A 20,588-nucleotide genomic window follows, 5' to 3' on the forward strand; every position below is an offset into this window, starting at 1 on the left:
TTGCCAAGAATTCATAATTTACAGCATAAAGATCACTCTATCCATAATAATGACCTGAAATGCAAAGTGGATATTAGAAAATATAAGCACTCAGTTAGTCCAACTTAAATACTCGATAAGTGATGGCTACTATGGGAGTTAACTCATCTCACAGGCCTTTTCTCTCTATAAAATTTCTCAAGAAAAAAAAAAAAATAATAAAATAAAAAACAATGATTTAAACTATTTCATAACAACAACAGCCTTGTGACTTGAAGCCTTTTGCATCAGCCTCATACAGTTCATGAAGAAGGAAATCTATGTATTAATTTAAAAAAGTTCCTTCATAATTTTGATAGCATATTGCCTAAGCAAAAGCACTTACTCATTGACCACCTACCAAAAAAAAAAAAAAATACTTCATAACTGAGAGACCAATGGTGCAGATTACCAGGCATTGATTACAGAAGTTGCCCAGATAAAATATAAAATAAAATAAAAATTACAAGTTGTTATGCTGGCTAATGAGGAAAAAGGAAACAAAAAGATATTTCTTAATATAAATGAAGATTGCTCCTCTCTCTTTTATAAACATAGTTGTTCTTTTCTCATTCTCTAATGCAAAAATAATGATTTTCTAGTAGACATAGAATTGGTGGATCTAAGCCATCCATGCACAATAGGGAATGATCTACTTGCCAGAGGCTGGCTTCTCATTTCCACATTCCTTGCGGTTGCAAACAGTTCGAAAGGGATAATTGAGATTGCCACATTTGTCACAAGTCCAGCTGCCTTCAGGGGCACCAGTGTTTGATTGGTTTGGGCCCTGCAGAGAAATGGTGAAGAAACAAACTAAATACAAGGTAATGAGCTATTAAGCATGAAAATAACCATCATGTGCATGGCAATGTCTATGCAAACTCAACTGCATGATAAACCCAAAAATTATTATTAAACAAACTTTAAACTGTCCTCAAAGACAGTCACTTTTGTAAAAGAAAATTACCATTTACAGGGGAAACTGTGTACCTTCAAAGAGAATGCCACTTTTTAAAAGCAGACCAAAAAAAAGAAAAGCCTTATCGTATTCGGTTGTAGGGTAAAAAAACAATATACTTCTAATGTTGAATTAGGATACAAGGACAGAAATAAAGCATTGGGTCGAACTCTTCTTTGGTGTCAAGGTAATAGCTATGAATAGTCATAGACTTCCGGAAAATGGTAGAAGAATGGGACATACAATGCATTACTAAGGTTTGATCATTACGCTTCAACCAGGTTATTCTATTCCACTCTTAGAAAGAAAATAACTTAAATCAAAATACTTAATAGCATGGCAATACATTTGACAAAAAGTGTTTCAAGGCTGAATTATGCACTGAGATTAAATATAAAAGAATGATTCAAATTTTTTCAAGATATGGCACCGGGAGCTTTTCAGGCAGTCATGTTCATTGGCTATATAGGCATCTTTTAAGCAGCATCCTTCTGCATTGGTGCAGTGCATGAGCATGTTCAGCCTGTGACGACAGGCTAGTAGACCATTAAAAATTTTTGCTGGTAGACATGCATGCTGGATCTGCACCAGTGCATCTCAAAGCAGGGATGATATGCTACTTCCATGACCGTCACAAAGTCTTTATGGCCATTCACATAAATCATATCCAGGAAACATTCACTTATTAGCCCCTTGTTTTAAATTAGACATGGAGCTACCTTAACAGTGAAAAATCCAACATTGATCACACCTCTGCCTAATGGGCATTAACCACATAAAAGGAATCATTGCTGACCCACCATAAGGGTCGTTTTGTCGGCCCTACTATAAGTATGAATTAGAGTATTGGGCTACGTAGTAAATGTACTTAGGCCATTCACATCCACTTCTCTAAATTTCTATCTAAAATAGCAAACCAAAGCTACTTTTTCTATTTTATCTAATGACTTTTCAAATGCACCCCACATCCGATTATCTATTCTTTTTCTATACCATTTAAATATTATTTCTTTATTTCTTTTTTCAGCAGTTGTGGGCATAGCCAAAAGCAAGCATACACTCACACAGTAACTTTAGGAACAAAGATTTCAGAAAAAAAACTGAAACTCAAATCCAAAAAAATATTTAGGAGGCATCTCTTCTGATTTGAACCAAGCCCACCAGTTCTCCTTCCTCCAATCCACCAAAAGCACCTCCAAATCCAAACCCACAAAGCACCACTAATAGCTCACACTCCAAAACCCACACCAAATCCAGTTTCAGCATGAACCCATTTCCAAAATAAACAGACAACAATTGAAAAGCCTCCGTCTAATTGTTTTCTCTCATTCACGCCAATGGAGTCTTCAATGCGCTTATCACCGATGACAGTAGCGCTCTTCACGGTCTCCAAAGCCCTGAGGAGACATCACCTATACATGGTTCCTCTAATTCAACTCCTTTCTCATCAGTGTGCCGCCACGACGGTGCCTCCCATACAACGTCGTCTGCAGTGCATGTCGAGCTCCACTGATTCCATCGCATCCGGTGGTGGCGGGTTCAGTGGAGAGGCGGAGGCTTTTGGGAGAGGAAATGAGGGTTAGTTCGGTAGAAAGAGAGAGGGAGAGAGAAATGAATAAAGAAAGTAATTGTGGGAGAGAAGATCAAACAAAGTTTGCATAGATCTGCAATGCCTCTCTAGATTTGGGCAGGCACTGTAGATCAAACGTATTTTGCCTTGTGTTTAGAGAAGCCGATGCTGGCCTTTTTTTGGGCTTCTATTGGCCATTTTGGATTGCTATCTAAAATGGCTAAGCCAATGTGAATGCCCTTATTCAATCTTTTTTTTTTCTTTTTTTTGATAAGTAAGCAAACTTTTATTAAAAAAAGCGTAAGGCGCCCCTAAGTATACAGGTAATATACAAATGAACAACCAAAGCTAACCTGCAAAGACCCAGCAAACCCACAGAACCAAAATCCTAAAACCCAAACAAACACCCTAAAACAACCCACAAGGAAACTCACTAATACTCAAGGGAAAAAAACCCTAAGACCCAAAAAAAGGAACCACAAGACCCAACAAGGCACACAATCCGACATAATGTGGGCCTTGCCTTTCCCGCAACTAGAGGAAGCATTAACATCTCCATAATTGATGGAGCTTTTCAAGTTCAGGAGCTCCCTCTTACCTTTGGTCTTCTGGCGCTCTATCGTCTCATCCATGATAGCCATGAACTCCTCGCCGTGACCCCTATCCACTGTCCACTCCATGGACAACCTCTCCCAAAACTCAGCAACCTTCTCCTGAGCATCTATCTCCCTATTGAGATCAAAAACGACAGGCGAAGCCTGGGTTTGGGAGAAGCCATTTCCGACCTCCCGAGACTAAGCACTCCGGTAAGGGTTGAGAAACCCCATCCTAAGTAGGCCCTTCTTCACTGGAGGCTCTACAACCTTCTTCAATGGAAGCTCTGCAACCGTATTCTTAAAAACAAAGCCGAAAGCCATCTTCGTGGCTTCTAGGGAATCTGAGAGTAACCCTTCATTCCACTTCACAGAATGACCTTCCCTAAGCTCCCTAGCCCTCCGATAGTAATGCTGAAAAAGGTTTGGAATTATACAGCAAGGGGAGGGAAGAGCGGATCTTCTCACCCAAATCGGCCGCCCCTGATAGAGGAGTTGGGGCGAACCCAAAGCTGCTAGGCAAGGGGGCAGCATCAAACCCTAGACCACCGGAGGATCCAGACCCAAACAGAGAACTCATCTGAGCCTAAGGGGCAACCTACGACACCGGAGGTAGCATCTCCGGAACCATCAAGGGGGGGAAGTGAATGGAACGGGCAGCTTGACAGGGGCGGCCTGAGCACCCAAAACAGCAGCACCTAAGCTACTAGGCAGGGGGGCCGAAGCCGAAAAATCAGCCAAAGCCACCAGAGGCAACATCTCCGATGCCGGTGATGGGGGAAAGGCTGGAATCCGAAATACCTGCAAGCTGCTCAACCTAGCCCCGAAACCACCCTAGAAACTGCCGGCAACGTGAGCTCCGGCCGAGAAGAAGACCCAAGAACGGTTGATGGCGCCGGACCCGCACCCTCGGAGACAACAAACTGGAGAGAAACTTTAGGTTTGGGTTTCGGCATAAACCATCCCAAATGGAACCCCCTGCACTTGGGGCCCAATCCGAACCCAGCAGAACAGCCCAGTAGCTTTCCAATAACCTAGCCCAAAGCCAAGTTGAGGCCAACGAGCAACCGGATCCACGCACGCTGATTCGAATTCAAACGAGGAGAAGACGTGCCTCGTGCAGAGTGAAAAGCGCAAGTCTTCTTCTTACCCAACGGACAAAGAAACAATCCCTTAACCAATGGATCAAACAGCAAACCTTGAGAATTGGACCTCTCCGTCGACCAGTGCGATTGTTCCTCTAGAGCCAAGCAATACCCCGTCTGCCTACCATTATCGAGGTCATCAACCGAACGTTGCTTCCCAGCATGCATGACATGGGAGGCATCCAACCCTCGAAACACGGCCGCATAGGAAGACCCACCCAGCTGATCCGAAGAAAACGTCTCAGAACCCAACTTTCGCTCCTTAGAGCCTAGGAAAGAGGTCGTCTTCCGCAGCTCACCCGCAACCCAAGCCCAACCCCCACCCTTATAGCCTTCAGGGAGCCAAATAACTCCTTTCCAACCACCCTCAGCGAAAACAATCACCTTTAGGTAGCAGCCGGACTTATTCTCACCCTGTCAAACCATCAGAACTTTAACGTCCTCCCAAAAGTACTTTACGAAGTCCTTCGCTGACACCTTCAACGCCTCTTCGATGGTAGTCAACAGCCAAATAGAAGCTTGAAAACCCAAGAAAATGAACCCACAGAACCATTTTCTCCTCTCCTCCAAGCATAAATCCAACACTTCAGACTTCGCTGAATAGGAAAAGCGTTTGGCTTCCACAAAGAAGCACCGCTCCATCCTCTTCAAACCTAAGAAGCTAGGAAAGGAGAAATTCTGGAACCATACCCACGAAGCGAACAAAAACCCAACACCAAACGACCTCGGAAAAATAGCTCGTAGAGAAGGAACCCGCCTGATAACCCAACAGATACGAGCCAAAATGCTGCTCTAACTGGACACACCTACACGCGCCACCATGAGCAAAGAGAGAGAGAGAGAGAGAGTTATGGACTAAATATTCGGTCTCCATCTTTTCTTTTATTTTCTTTTCTTTTTTACTTTTTTTTCAATCTAATTTTAAAATTAAGAGATCACATCTATGTCCTTTGCTACAAGCCCACCACAGCAAATCCCCCCTCTCCTTCAAGTTTCTTAATTTAAATATATTTCTTTCTACTTATTTACCAACTCAACAATTGTCCTCTCTCTCTAAAATTTCATTTGGTTCTCTCTCTTGATCACAGCCTCTGTTGCACCAGTAGTTGGGTTGCTATCCAGGTCATTGGTGTGAGATCAGCACGGTGATCAATCAGAGGAAGCATCTGTTGCTCCAAATAGCAGCTCCAACTGATGATTGCATCCCCAAGTGGTAAATATGCATTTATGGGTTGATAATGATAATGATAATGGGACAGGGGTTTTAAGTGCAGGAAAGTTTTTGCTTCCCTGTCCCTGTCCCCCTCCCCTTTAACTCTTGTTTTATATATGATTGGATAAATATGGTTTAGAGAGTACTATTAAAGAATATCAGAGAGAGACAGAGAGAATTTGTAAATTTTAGGCACAGAAAAGAGCAACAGAAAACTTGAGAGAAAAGCTACCTAAGGAGAAAATGTTTGAGAGAGTAGAAATAGATGGGTGGTCTTGGTTAGAAAGGCAGTGGCGATGGAAGTTCTCTATCATGATGGGCAATTGTGAGTTGGATCACCATGGTTTTGACCCAGGGATAATGAAGGGCCGCATCACATATAACAAATTAGAACTGACTTGGGATAGGGTGGACTTCCTACAAAGTCTTTCCATCAACATTACGAACCACACGCAACAATTTTTTGAACAATGTCATATAGAGCAATGGTGACCATCAGAAAATAAAAAATGAATGTCCATAAAATCACTTACAGTAGAAGGTCTGGGAGCCCCACACTTCTTAATGTTGCAAGTGGTTCTAAAGGCAAAGTTAACATTGTCACATTTGGGACAAATCCAATCCCCTTCATGCAAACCATCTGGCCCTGCATGTACAAACAGATGCAGATTGGTAAGATAATTTGCACATAGCCCCACAGACAGATGCACAAAATGGTGTGTATTAAATTCTGGGTTTCATGCTTGGGACAAATCTAAAAGTTTAAGAAAATAAGAAGACTAAAATCAGGGCCAACTCCAGGATATAATATGCAATCAAGCATCTTATAGGCCAAGTTATAATAACTCCAGCAAGGTGTATCACATTATCATTAACCAAAGTTCTTAAGACAAAGAAATATATCAAATCAAACAGAAAAATCAAAAAATGACATGAGATGAAGGGATATGGAAAAAGTGAGTATTAATACTGAAAGTCTCACCAACTATAAGTATTGCAAGACCAGAAACATAAACAAAAACTAAAAGAAAGCCAAAAATACTGCATACAACTTCCAATAAATCATACAGAAAAATGTTCAGAACCAGAATCTGACAGCATCCCATATGAATATTAATGTTCAACATACAGATAATGATTGATCACACTAGAATTACAGAAGGAATGAGAAATTCTTGAAAAAAAAAATGAGATAAAATTGTGCAAATACCTCCACGACGTTTACGAGAGGCAGGATTATCAGGTAATACGCCTCCTGCCCACGGAGGTCCCTGAAAGGCAAATCCATGTCCATTGAGAGCAGGCCCTGAACCATAACCCATGCCTGATTCATAAAAAAAACTACCAGTTATGCATACAGATGAAACAGAATGCTAAACATGCTTGAAACAAACTTAAACATGATGCCATCGAACACAAAACATTTGTAATCCATCTGCAGGTGACCCTTCGCCTAGATTCTACCCTAGGTCAAAATTCAGCCTAATCAACGCATTATGCTGCTACTTAAACTATTTTGGCCCAGGTCATTCCAGTAGCCTGATCATGATGCAATAATGTACTATAGTGCTTAATGAGAAATCTCACACCTGTCCAGTCCCCCATTTAGTTCACTTCTATATCCACGCCATTAGGGGGGGCAATGGCAGGGGATTGAGTTTAGCCAAGCCAATTTCCATCCATATCAATAATAATTGTAGCAATATAAATTTCTTTTTCATTCTTACAGAAAAAGTCATTTGACGTGTATTTGTGCTAGCATACTTGAACTAGCACTTAATGATTTCCTCATGATAACTTAATTTCTAGTATAGAAGTTTTGTCTATATATAAAACAATTCTCCATACATCTCATTCTTTTCAAATATGTTGCATTCAATGCCTCTAGATCTTATATTTTCCATTAAGTACATCTATGATGAAAGTTTCCAACCATGTCTTTACGCATCAAATGGCAGTGAATCTTTCCTCCACTCTTAAGTTTCCATGAATACCAAAATGTTTCTTTATTCTGATTTTTGAAAAGAATATACAAATTACAAGAGAAAAAAGTACCTCCATAACTTCCAGGTGGAAATGTAGGCACAGGGCTATATGGTCCATGAGTGCTTGCAGGGGCACCATAGTCATACCGCATTCCATGAGCACTTGCAGGGGCACCATAGTCATACCGCATTCCATGAGCACTTACAGGGGCACCATAGTCATACCGCATTCCAGAAGGGGGTACTGGGTATCCATACCTACTAGACACTCCATATGGCAGAGGAGCACCACCGCCTCCGAAATATAATGGAGGAGGGGTGTTATAAGGACTAAATGGAGGAGGCTGCAGAAAAAACCAATTATATGGTACACTAGTAATCAAAGTAAAAGTAAGATGACATTAAATTTCAGCTATAATTTTTTTTTTTTTTTTAAATAATAATAAAAAGAAAGAAAGAAAAAAAAAAGTATATGAAGTATCTTAATTTTTCATAAAATAAAGTAGTTTACTAAAGGCCTCCTATCTGGCAATTATAGCAATAGCGTGAACAATAAGTTCTTGTCATCGGGCTTTGAAAAGTAAAATATACAAAACTACTGTGCATCTGCGAACAAGTTCTTCACAGAATAAATTGTAGCACTGACTCGACTGAAACTTCAGCATATCCTTAGCACCAGTATAAAGTAGCCATAACCAGAAGTATCACAGCAAAAGATGAAGTGGTTATACAGTACATGAAAGAGGTGATGCTGTGGCTCCTGCCAAAGGTGATCCTGTAGCCAATGGCAGCAGCCACAGACATGGCAACAAGTGATAGATGAGGAGGTGGTGTTAGGACCATAGAGGGCCTGGCAGAAGGGGATGATGAACAGTATTGTGGCAATAGAGACAAGGTCTGAATCTATAAAGGAATACAAGTAACCATCAAAACACTCAAAATCCTATCAAATCTATCCTTCTGTTTAACACTACAAGTGATATCAAATCTATCCTCATATTTTATTTTATTTTGATAAGTAAATAGAATAGAAATCCTCATATTTTATTAAAAGGTTAAAGATTTATGAAGATACATATATCAACCAAGCTCATCCAATCTAATTTAAGTTTGAACCTGAACCTCCCCCCCATATCATGTTCTTTCTTGATATTAGAATCTATCCCAAGACACACACACTCACACAGATATATATATATATATATTAAACAGACTGAAGTGTCAATTTTATTACTCAGTTCACAGTTCACATCTTTTTTCTTTCTGCCTTTTTTTTCGGTAAGTCACATGATTGTTGATTCCTTTCTTAGCACCAACATCTTCTCCATGCACTCGAAAAAAAAAAAAAAAAAAAAAAAAAAAAAAAAAAAAAAAAAGGAAAACATTCTTCCACAGAAAGATCAGAAAGTTCTATCTAAACAATAGGTTGTCTCATCACCTCTACTACAGCACTTGTTTTGATTATTTTACAGCATGTTCTACGAAAATAATTTGAGTTAGGGATTTCCTTCGTAGTGGTTGCCCTGCCCAGCACATGTATCCAACTCACTACTTGTCGGGTAAGCTAAATCGTTTCCAAGCATCACTTTAGTTAAGTAATATGGCGGACCTTTCAATATTATTTGACTCAAATATATTTTACTAACTCCTATTGTCTTTGTAGTACACATCAGCCCCTTTAGTGTTCTTTTACCTACATATCAGACAAACAACAACCCAGACCCTGGTCCCTTAACATCACTACTTTTTAAAACCTAAGCAAGTCCAATCTAAAATCTGTAATTTCTATTCCCCTTCACCTTCAGTGTTCTTTTACCTACATATCAGACAAACAACAACCCAGACCCTGGTCCCTTACATCACTACTTTTTAAAACCTAAGCAAGTCCAATCTAAAATCTGTAATTTCTATTCTACCAAACCCTTAAAAGTTTCAGGATTTTGGTTTTTCACCGGCTACTACAAACAATACTGCATTTCAGTTAATTCAGAGGGAACTTTAAATGATCAACAAATAGGATACTGCAACTTACTGGAGTGGCAGGTGGTCGGGGAGCACCACATTTTTCACGATTGCAAACAATTCTAAACCCGAAGTTAACGTTTCCACACTTAGGACAGGTCCAATCTCCATCACTCCGTGAAGCTGGCATAGATAAGTACAATAATTACAAACTAAAAAACTGGAAAAGACTGATTACACGAAATCACGAATAACAGACAACTGTTTAGGGATAGATAAATAAAAATCAGTATTAATCCTCAACAGAAGCTAGAACCAATAAATTGGCCATGTTTACTGAGTACATTGGTCCAATTTGAACCATTTCAAAAAATGAAACTGAACATACTTTTCTGAGTCTGTAAAGGAGTAAAAAAGTACTACGAAATGTGAATAAAGCTATTAATGTTATGATTGGCAAGTTTTTACCGGTCAAAGCTGGTTACAAAATGAGAATAATCATGTAAATTACTACTGAGTACTATCAATTTTTCCAGAACATCATGTCAAATTAACTAATAAAACCTCTAGTGTATATTACCTTTAGTCAAACCAGGATGGATTTCATCATCTAAATCAGAATAAAACCTCTAGTCCAACAGTTGTACAATTAATTTCTTCATCCTCGGCATCATTCCTCAAAATGATTTGCCTTTAAGAAACACATAATTTATACCAAAGCGAAAACCAGGCAAGAGTTTGGCACACTATCCTGCAAATGCCTTAAAATAACGTCTTTTATGCGCGCGCACACACACACACACACACACACACACACACACACACAGAGAGAGAGAGAATCCAATATGTCACACTAATAACAACACAACGAAATTTTCAAAGACTTTAACATTGATTCAGACCCTCAACGTGAGTCAAACTTAAATTTATATACTGCATTTTATGTTCTCGAACACGACCCACAAAGAAAACATCAAATTCAAAGACTAAAGCTAATCAAAAGGGTAAAAACATTTTAATTCCCCTATTAACCATCTACTTAAGTGATCAGTGAAACCAAAATAGCACAATGAAAATAATAATAATAAGTAAAATATCAAATACCCTTATGTGTATTACATGTCATCAAATACGACCCACATAGAAAAACATCAAATTTCAAAGACTACAGCTAATCAAAAGGGTAACCATATGCTAAGTTTCCCTATTAACCATCTAACTTATGTGATTAGTGAAAGCAAAATAGCATAATGAAACTAATAACTAACAATCATGTTAAAAAAATTGAGCCTGCAAGCATGAAAACGGAAACCCCATTGGATTAAACTTACCATCATTGCGAGACCTCTTCGATCCGAACGGACCCCGATTGTTATCAACCTATGCAAGAGAAAAAAAAAATGTAGAAAAACAAATAAGCATAGAAATAAAGAGACACCCAGGTAAAAATAGTCGTGTAAGAAAGAGGTATTGAGGGTTGAAAAAGAATTAAACACACGCACAAACCATATACTCACAAATACATAAGTATTACTCAGAAAGAAGAGTACCCACCTTCGTAGAAGCCATTCACAAAGCTCAGAGAGAGAGGACAGTGAAGAGGACTGCGAAATCTGTGAGTCTGTGACCGTGAAGTCCGCTGTCGTTTTTATGTTTAGGGGAAAAGGGAGGGACTTTCTCAGTAAAGGCCTGTTTGGCTGCAGGGAAGACAATACTCTTGCGGTGTTTAGGTTTTAATCTGGCCTGTGACTTGGGAGTGTCCCAAAATAAAGTCAATATTTTAAAAAGGTTGTTGTTTTTATTTTCCAATTTTCGTAATATTTTTATCTCTCTTTTTTCAAATAACGGATAAGATTCTTTTATTAAAAGTTATATAATATCTATATAAAACAAAGTTAAATTTTAGAAATATGATCATATGTTTACGTTTTCATTATAGTCGTGTCCTTTTGCACCAAAACAGACATTGTATAAATAGTATATTTTGTGAAATTAAATGATTAAATTTACGATTTACTATCTTCTACCAGCTTAAACTTTTAAAACCATTTTTATTTAAATTAACATGACATTAAAGTAGATATTCTGAGCTTGAAGATCATCTCTATTATTTACTATTCATTTCAATTAAATATACCAACTCTAAAACTTCAAGAAGAGAAAAGATACACACATTGTTAGAGCGAGCCAAAGACTCACCTTCAAGCAAGACATTTTTCAAGTACTATTATTATTATTTTTAAGAACAAAAGACAAGCCCACAACTTAAATGTTAGTTCAGGAGCAAAAAGAAATGTTATTTTAGGATTAAAAAAAAAAAAATTATTTTAGAAAAACATATGAGAGTGGAAGATAAATGAATAATGCTCTTATAACACCCATTTTTATGAATTATTTATTACTAACCAAGAGACATAACTATTGGTTATGGATAAGCTATAAACCAAGAGGTACAATTTTTGGTAATGGTTGGACCTACCCCTACTGTTGGTATACTAAGGTACAACTACTAACTTATAATATATGTAATACACACATACATATACATATATAATATACATATATAGTATATCGAAAAAGTATTTAATACAGAAAATATTTTAGTATAACTCGAAATCAATTCGAATACATTTTCCGACTACTTCTTAAACCCCGGAGTTTACTCAATTGTTTATCATATCTAAAACCCAATATCGAATCAAATCTCCAAATACTTGAACCAAATCTTAAATTGGAGTCTCAAGTTCTTAATTACTCGAACCCATAATCAAACATGCATACTAATTAATTAGGGGCGGCTCTTCAATTAGGCCAATTTGGCGGTCTTTTGATGCCAATAAAATAAGGCCCTTAAATAATAATAGTGTAGTTAAGGTCCTATTATTAAAAAAAAAAAAAAAATGTTTTGAAGCGTAAGAAATTTTATCAATACTCTCTAATTAAAGCCACAATTATGGTAAGAAAAATAATTACATGGAAAAATTTTAATGACGGGAAAGAAAGATGAAAGGTCACATTCATGAAAGTTCAATGTCTAAGATGCAACAATGATCCAGCTTCTGTGCCGTAGTTTAAAACTTTAGTATAAATTCTATAATTTTATGAACGTTTAAGATTGTTTTGGGATCTTATTAATCCAAACGTCGCCATTTTAAACCATGAGGAAATATAACCAAACGTTAAAGGCTTTTTGGTATGATGCCGTTTAAGAGGGTCACTTTTCAACAACATGGGAATGAGTAAAAATTATATGTTTGACCCCTGTTTTTTGTGCTCTGTTTTGGCTTCCTCTTAAGTTTTAGCCAAACAAATTTTTTTTATGCAAAACGTTCAAGGCCTGAGAGAAGTGCAAGCAGAAGATGAAGAATTAAGTTATTGTGAACACAAAGTCATTCCCTTTCTTAAATGTAGCAAAAATTTCTAAAAAAAAAAAAACACTCATTGAAGATATTCTCTTGTTGATTCCTAAACTAAATGAACACCAAAAGTTGTATCATAAATCTAAAGAAGAAAAATTGATTCCCTAAACATTATTTTAATATTAAAAAAAAAAAAAAAAAAAAAGCTTTATCCGTCATCTTTCTTTCCTCTAACATTTATTTGAAACAATATTTAAATGGTTTCTTTTTCTTCTCTATTTCACATATCATTTAATTTAGAGAATATTAAATGGTATAAGAAAGGGATAAGGGAAGCATTTGAATAGGAAAACAAAAAGTAGAATTTAAATAAAATGTAAAGAAAATTGTTGCTGGTGCTCAAATAGAAGAATCTGAGTGAACTTGGATGTGAGTAATCCACATGAGTTGTGTAGTTGAGTGTCCCAAGTGAATATCTTTAACTGCTGGCACAGTAGTAGACTTCTGTGACTGTGAGGAATCCTTAACAAAAGTTTCAAAAGAATCCTTATCACATGGGATGCTGTTATGTTGAAAGGTATCCATCACTGCTGTAGGAAGAGCCTTAAAGCTAATTTGTGTAGACTTCCTTTTGGTGCTTTGATTTACAATCTATGGAGGAATAGGAATGAAATCACACATGGGGGTACTCCTAAAACTAATTAAAGAACAAGTGATTCAAAGAATTCTTTGGGACGTTAAAGGGCGAGTTATTTTTTTAAGGAAAATTTCGATGTATTGCTGAGAATAGTTATCTCTGTTGCAAGTGGGGTATAGATACTAAAATACTGGTTTAGTGTTTTTTTGCTGGTTTTGACTTGTTGGGTTGGTATAGTTTGGGGTTCATACAGTGTCAGTGTTCTTTAGCTTGATTGCATAAGAGTCCCAATTCGAGTAGACGAAGGATTCCTAGTCCAATCTAGACTCTGGCAGCGCTCTTAGGTCAAGGTGGGAGCAGATAACCTTAATGTAAGTTTGTCTTCACCTCTCCGTCTATAAATAGGCTCTTATACCAGTTATAAACCTAAGACTGAATTACTATGCATTACGCTTACTATTTTCTAGAGAGTTTAACTTAGACATCGAAGTGAGATCTACTAACGATGTACCGAAAAATGTTCTAAGAGTATAGTTTGGGGTTGATTCAGGGTCGGTGTTCTTTAGCTTTATTGCATAACAGAGATTTGTACATTTTGGTTTGTTGATAAGAAATGCTTAATTATTCATCCAAAAAAGTTTCAAAAGAAATTTTACAAATAGAAGAGAGAATTCCAATTAATATACTAAATTATATAAAAATGCTTGATTCTTTTCTAAACACATATATTGGTTATAGAATTTTAATTGATAATACCAATACGGTTGCTTTTGCATAAAAAAGTTTTTCACAAATAAAATTGATAAAATCCTACCTAAGATCAACAATTTTACAAGAAAGATTAAATAGATTAACCATATTATCAATTGAAAATGAGATGTTAGAAAAATTTGAATATAAAAACTTAATTAGTAATTTTGCATCTCAAAATGTGAGAAGAATGATTTTTATTTTTTTTACGTAAAAAAAATTATAATCTAAAAATTAAAATAAATATTATTTAATTAACATTTAAATACAACAAAATGTCTCATTTAAATTTGTTGCGTTAGTCTTTAAAATTTATTGAGCCAACCCCTGCTACTAATGTACGAAACACTCTTAAGGGAAGAGATTTTTCTATCCTTTGCATTCCTATCCCTAGCTTCTAATCCCTCCCTTTTTTTTCTTTTTTTTTTTCTCTATCTTTTTGGGACCATTTTATTTACAGGTTTCATAATAATAATAATAATAATTATAAATTTTATGTATATAAAAAGAGAAATGATACAAATTCATTCCTTACCCGTCTTTTATCCATCTTAATTTCAAATCCAAGCATGATGTACTTTTAAGGATCAATTTGAATTATTAAAAACTTAAATGAAGTTAATATTTAAAAGGAAACCAACCTTTAGACATGCGTAAAAGAAAATATTTTATACAATGTATGCTACACCAAATTATTAGTTGCTATATATATATATAAAAAGAGTAATGCTATACACCACCTTCTCATAGTCTCATCCCCCTCTTATCCTATAATATTTGATGCGTAGAGATTGATTTTTTAGTTGAAGGAACCACATATGATTTAGGAGGATGTGAGAGGAATGAGATGTATAGCCAGGGACGGAGGGAAGGGGGGGCTGGCAGGGGCCATGGCCCCCCCCAATTTCTTAAAAAAAAAAAAAATTTAAGGTGAGAAAAAAATAATAATCTAAAAAATTAAAAAATTTAAGGTAAAAAAGAAAATTTAGCTTATTTGGCCCCTACCCAAAAAAAAATTTCGGCCATTGGCCCCTACCCATAAGAACTTCTGGCTCCGTCCCTGTATAGCATTACTTTTATATAATTAATGAATTATTATTGAAAAAGGCTTCACATGCCAAGCATGTAACAATCAATTTGTGTTGGACTTTTGAGTGTCAATACTGAAATTGTCCACTATTGACACGTGGGGATCAAATCAGAATTTTTCATTTGGAGTGACCAAAATATAAACTAGGGGTAAAATTTAATTTTGATAAGGACTAAATTTAATTTGTAAGCCAAAAAATACACATATTTAACTTAATAAAACAAATTAAAAGAAAATTTGAAAACCAAGGGAGGCTATGGCTGCCCTTGGTCTTTATCTAGTTTTGTCATTGTTAACGAGTAATGTTACTCTTCACACCCGTTTTACATAAGTTGACGTGAAGTGTTTTAAGTGGGCTTTTCTTTTTCTTTTTCTTTTTCTTCTTCTTCTTTTAAAGGAATTAGGATCCTCTCCAGTTTTACTTCAACCGAAAAGGATCCAGTAGGTTGTAAGTAAGGGTATTTTGGTAATTTCACATCATGTGAAATTATCAAAAAACCCTTGTGTATAACTAAATGGCTCCTCCCCAGTTGAACCCAACTGGAGAGGATCCAGGTCCCTTTTAAAGTGAGTAACATGAGAAGCCAAAAGGCTTTAATTAAAGTAGTTGGAGAGGTGAACTTTCGAACTAGAATAATGCTACTTTTAATAACCTATTTATCATATCAATTTGACACTTGTTGATGTGGCATATTTTAAGAAGCTATTTAAAATATGTCACATCAACCGGTATGAAATGAGCATGATAAATAGATAGGAAGAGTGTCATTACTTTTTGAACTATTGATGGGACAATGAGTATCGCTACTCTTCACACCGGTTGATGTGACATATTTTAAGTGGTTTGTATTTTTAATTTTTTAAGTGATTAATATAGAAAGTTACTTAAAATACACAACGTTAATTAATGTAAAATAAGTGTGAAGAATAACATTACTCTTATGACAATATAATACCAATGAAAAAGTAATTCGTCTTTTAGCATTTTTATTCACGTAAAATTTCCACACTTGAAACAATTTTTCTTTTTGACATTTTAAATTATGATTTTTAATTCTTTTCTCTTTGTTTTTTTCACAAAAAAAAAAAAACCCTAATCAAAGTGATACTCGTCGCCTTTGGAAATGAAATGCCCACTTCCTATATATTCTATATACATACTTTTTTTTTTTTTTTTTTTTGACTAAATCTATATACATACTTAGAGGATAGTTTTCTTCCAATTCTTGTAAAAAGTGTATTGAACGACATATCAATGCAACCAAATAGCAACCTCTTTGTTAAATAATGAGGAATGTTATATACCATATTTTTATCTCATTTCATTAATGTGACATCCCCAATCAGTTATTGATTTTTTTATTATTATTATTTTTTTAAATAAGAATTGACTGATAGATTAACATCACCAAAATGAGATAAAATTATTTTAAACTTTATATTTTGTACGTAATAAAATAATGAGTATTGTTATAGCATTTTTCCCGAAGATAAAACACTTAATATTATGCATGCAGGAGATTTTGAAAGTTGGTAACTCACCAATATCTACAGTATCAGTATTGCTATCCAATCGATAAAAGAACAGGCTACTACGCAGACAAATTCTACATTATTGTTTTAAGTCAGAAATTTCTGACAAATTGGTTTCTTTGTCTTAATATACCTCCATCAGAATTCTTTACAATTAGAACCATCATTGTCTTACCTAAGATTGAATTGCCATTGGCACCAGACTCATAGCACTTAACTGAAATCAAAACTTTCAATGATTTCAAAATGCATCGGCATACTAGGAGGCCAATCAGAAAAATAAGATTTCTCACAAACCTCTAATTTCCCTCCACTTCTCCGAGCTTCAGATTCAAGCAAATGAACTAATTGGTCCTTTTCATTGCGAATCCAGACTCACCTACTGTCACACCATTGCCTAGGAGTTCCATGAAGAAGAAATCGAATTCCCTGAGCTCCTTGTATGAGGCAGTAGGAGATTCTCTCAATCACTTCAAGGTCAGTTAGATATGCACCAGAAGAATTTAAACCAACATCCAAGTAATGGATCTCAATGATGCTGTTTAAAAGGTTTTGTTCTGTATTAGGTATGATTTTACTCTCTTCTGAAAAATTGAAATGCTGACCACCTCTCGACTGTTCTTCAGTGCAGCAGGGTGTATTTCCAGTAAGTCTGACATCTGAGAACCTAAACTCAGTAACTAGCTGATTAATTACAGTACCGCCCTTGCTAAATCCAAGGATGAATGAATGTTTTGGGTTGAGAGAGACATGATGCAGATGCACTGGCTGGCTGTTGTTCTTCCTGTCTCCTTGAAATTGCATTCTTTACCTGCCTTGAAGAAAAAAAAAAAAAAAAATGGATGATGGAAACTATTAAATGTTCGGAATGATTAGGAGTTTTAAGAATGTTTAACAATTATTGAAAAACAGTAAGGGAAATGTTAATATGACACAAGAATCACAAAAAAAAAAAAAAATAAAATAAAAAAATCTAATAGTTAAAACAGAATGACATTTTCTTCTTTCTACACATACCCAATATATATATTTTTGAGCTGTAAAAAGAGACTCCAACGCAGCATTCATTCGTTTATCAATAATGCTTCATTTGGTGCATAGGAGAAAGTACCTGGAAATGGTTTTGAAGGCCTTAATTATTTATTTCGTGTCAACCTAGGGTGCATGTACTTTTTCTACTAAAACTTCATTAGATTTTTTAAGAAGGTAAAATCCTTATTTAATCATTATCAAAAAAATATATCAGCCAGCCACAATCTACAAAAGAGGCTACACATGACTTCCAAGATATAAATAAAAATATGTTTGCAAAATGATATAGGCCAAATTCATCATTTCTCTTCCGAACTTCAAGATTGAGTGAATGCAACAGAAACCGTTCTCAAACATAATTATTGCCAAAAAATGATAATGTTATGCTTGACACTTTCCATAAATAATGTGAAACAACATGATCTTTCAAAACAAAATAGAGAAAAAAAAAAAAAAAAAAAAAAAAAAAAAAAAAAAAAAAGAAAGAAAGAAAGAAAGAAAGAAAGAAAGAAGAAGCTATGAAGCACAAATGAGCTACCGAACATACCTTCTCAAATCATCAAATAAGATCCCCCCAAGGCAGACAAAGACTGTTTTTAATCAATGTTATTTTCCAACCTTATTCAAGTGCTTAACTAGCTCCTCGTCTTCAAATTTCTTCAAGTGTTCAACCATACTGTCAACATAAGAAGCTTTCAATCGAATTCCTTTCTTGAGCATTAACCTTGCAAGCCTTGCAGCCTCCACCAAATGGCTTTGTTGACAAAGCCCAACTAAAAGAATAGAATAAAGATCAGAATCAACAGAAGACAGAAACTCCATATTCTCAATTTCATCACATAACATAAATCCATCTAGCACCCGCCCCTCCAAACAAAGCTCCTTTATCAAAATGCTACATGCCAAACTATCGGGTTTCACCCCACTGGCAAGCATCTTCCCAAAGATCTTCTCAGCCTCCTCGAGTTTTTTAAGTTTGACCAAAGACAAAATTAGAGAACTATAGCAATCACCATATGAAACACTGCCTCCCGCAACAACTTTATCAATCACCTTATAAACCTCTTCTACATGCCCCTCTACACAAAGACCTTTTATCAAACTACTAACTGTAACGCGATTTGGAGAACATCCGAAAGCTTTCATCCTATCCAAAAACTCCAATGCCTCCATTGCTTGACCTTTCTCACAAAAACACTGAATCACAGACGTATACGTAACAACATTCGAACTACAAGCCCCGCCTTCTTTCTCCATCTCACCCAACAACTCCAAGGCCCTCTCCATATTCCCACACCGACAAACCCCATCAAGAAGAGCTGAATACACCACAGCATTAGGCAAACACCCATGCCCCCTCATAACCTCAACCAGTCCGCAAGCATCCTCTATTCTACCCACATTACAAAACCCTCTAATCATTGCAACGTACGTGATCATATCAGGATAAAGATCACTCAATCCCATCTTATTCAACAACTCCTCTGCCATATCCATATCACCCTTTTCACAAAACAACCTTATAACCACATTATACGCCGTAGTGTCAGGCTGAAAACCAAATTCCTTCATTTTCCTCAACACCCACAAAGCCTCATTAGCAAGCTTAGCTTCCCTACACAAGTTCAAAATCACCTTAAATACCTTGGCATTTACCACAGACCCCCGAACCCTATAACCCTCAATAACATCAACAAGAAAACTCGGGTTTCGATTAATGCCAAATAATTCACAAGCTTTGCTATACATGAATGGGCTGTGCCTATGACCGGATTGAGTCCCAGCCCAAATGAAAAACCTAATACCCATTTGGGATTGATTTGGGTGACATCTATGTAAGACCTCAGTGACACATTTGGAGTCCAATTTGGCCTTAACTGTGGCCAGGGTTGTCTCTAAGTTTTGGGCACCGTTGCTCCGCAGGTGATTGTAGAATTTCTCCGCAGAGGAAGAAGTGAAGGACTTTAGGGTCGAATATTTTGGGGTTTTGAGGGGATGTGAGAATGAGAGTAATTTAAAGATTGAAGAAAGTGCCATTGAAAGGTTAAGGCTTTGGGTGAAAATAATGTTACAATAGAGAAAGCGTTACCTTGGAACGTGGACGTGAAAGAGAAGAAGAGGGAGCAGAGCCTGAGTCTATCGGACCTTTAGGGACAGAGAATACCGACCAAGCTATTGGTCTCCAAAATCCGGCCTAAATCCGGTCTGATATGTGGGTTTCGGCCTGAAAATTTCCTTAAGCCGGAGATGGCCAAGGGGAGGCGTTACCGACGGTTCTGGGCAGCGGCGGCTAAGTACATGTTTTGGAAAATTAAAGATAATGGACGGCTCTGTTGTATATTTTGCTTTACTTTTTCCACAGATAAAATCCAACAGAAGAAGTGGGAGCAGATCGGAGAAGAAGAGTGGGAGGTAACGGTGTCGTTCTTATGAGCTCAGCTAGTGATGGAAAGAGAGAGAAATGTACCTATACTCATATTTCCGCTCACACATTATTTATTTACGTGACACTAAAAAAATATATCATTAAATTTTTAATGAATTATTATTATATTTTAAATCAAACGATAATTTTTAGTATTACATTAAGAGTGTAGGAATTATTTCTCAAACTAAATTAGTTGTCGATGGAAATTAACTATTTTGGCTGCCAATATGGAGTACTCATAATGCCACGTGCCACCAACGCTTTTTTATTTTTTTATTTTGGATATTTTCCTTCTTTTTTTTTTTTTTTTTTTAA

At 36.2% G+C, this 20,588-nt stretch overlaps 3 protein-coding genes across 4 annotated transcripts; all 3 read right to left on the minus strand.

Annotated features, from left to right (window-relative positions):
- Positions 1-381: 381 nt before the first annotated feature.
- Positions 382-11,154, minus strand: LOC133880672 (ranBP2-type zinc finger protein At1g67325-like). The gene is made up of 7 exons (XM_062319656.1): positions 10,999-11,154; positions 10,776-10,824; positions 9,515-9,627; positions 7,553-7,826; positions 6,708-6,821; positions 6,031-6,143; positions 382-805 (listed from the first exon to the last, which is right to left on the minus strand). The coding sequence occupies exons 1-7, from the start codon at positions 11,011-11,013 to the stop codon at positions 671-673; spliced, it is 813 nt and encodes a 270-aa protein (XP_062175640.1). The 5' UTR covers positions 11,014-11,154; the 3' UTR covers positions 382-670.
- A 5,758-nt stretch (positions 11,155-16,912) lies between these two features.
- On the minus strand, positions 16,913-20,301 carry LOC133880234 (pentatricopeptide repeat-containing protein At5g47360). 2 transcript variants are annotated; one of them, XM_062319144.1, is made up of 2 exons: positions 18,393-20,301; positions 16,913-17,624 (listed from the first exon to the last, which is right to left on the minus strand). In XM_062319144.1, exon 1 carries the CDS (start codon positions 19,880-19,882, stop codon positions 18,452-18,454), a length of 1,431 nt encoding a protein of 476 aa, XP_062175128.1. In that variant the 5' UTR covers positions 19,883-20,301; the 3' UTR covers positions 16,913-17,624; positions 18,393-18,451. The 2 variants fall into 2 exon arrangements, with proteins under 2 accessions (XP_062175128.1, XP_062175127.1); XM_062319143.1 differs by having other exon boundaries at positions 16,913-17,628.
- On the minus strand, positions 17,189-17,617 carry LOC133879193 (uncharacterized). Its single transcript, XM_062317728.1, has one exon. The coding sequence runs from the start codon at positions 17,615-17,617 to the stop codon at positions 17,189-17,191; it is 429 nt and encodes a 142-aa protein (XP_062173712.1).
- Positions 20,302-20,588: the final 287 nt, after the last annotated feature.

Source organism: Alnus glutinosa, chromosome 10 (genome assembly GCF_958979055.1).
Source record: "Alnus glutinosa chromosome 10, dhAlnGlut1.1, whole genome shotgun sequence".
Taxonomy (NCBI): domain Eukaryota; kingdom Viridiplantae; phylum Streptophyta; class Magnoliopsida; order Fagales; family Betulaceae; genus Alnus; species Alnus glutinosa.

Coding starts and splice junctions, on each gene's coding strand:
- LOC133880672 (XM_062319656.1), bottom strand. Junction 9,628..10,775: donor GAAGAGGTCTCGCAATGATG/GTAAGTTTAATC, acceptor TATCTATGCCAG/CTTCACGGAGTGATGGAGAT. Junction 6,822..7,552: donor TCCACCTGGAAGTTATGGAG/GTACTTTTTTCT, acceptor TTTATGAATCAG/GCATGGGTTATGGTTCAGGG.
- LOC133879193 (XM_062317728.1), bottom strand. CDS start 17,617: ATGCAATTTCAAGGAGACAGGAAGAACAACAGCCAGCCAGTGCATCTG.
- LOC133880234 (XM_062319144.1), bottom strand. CDS start 19,882: ATGGCACTTTCTTCAATCTTTAAATTACTCTCATTCTCACATCCCCTC.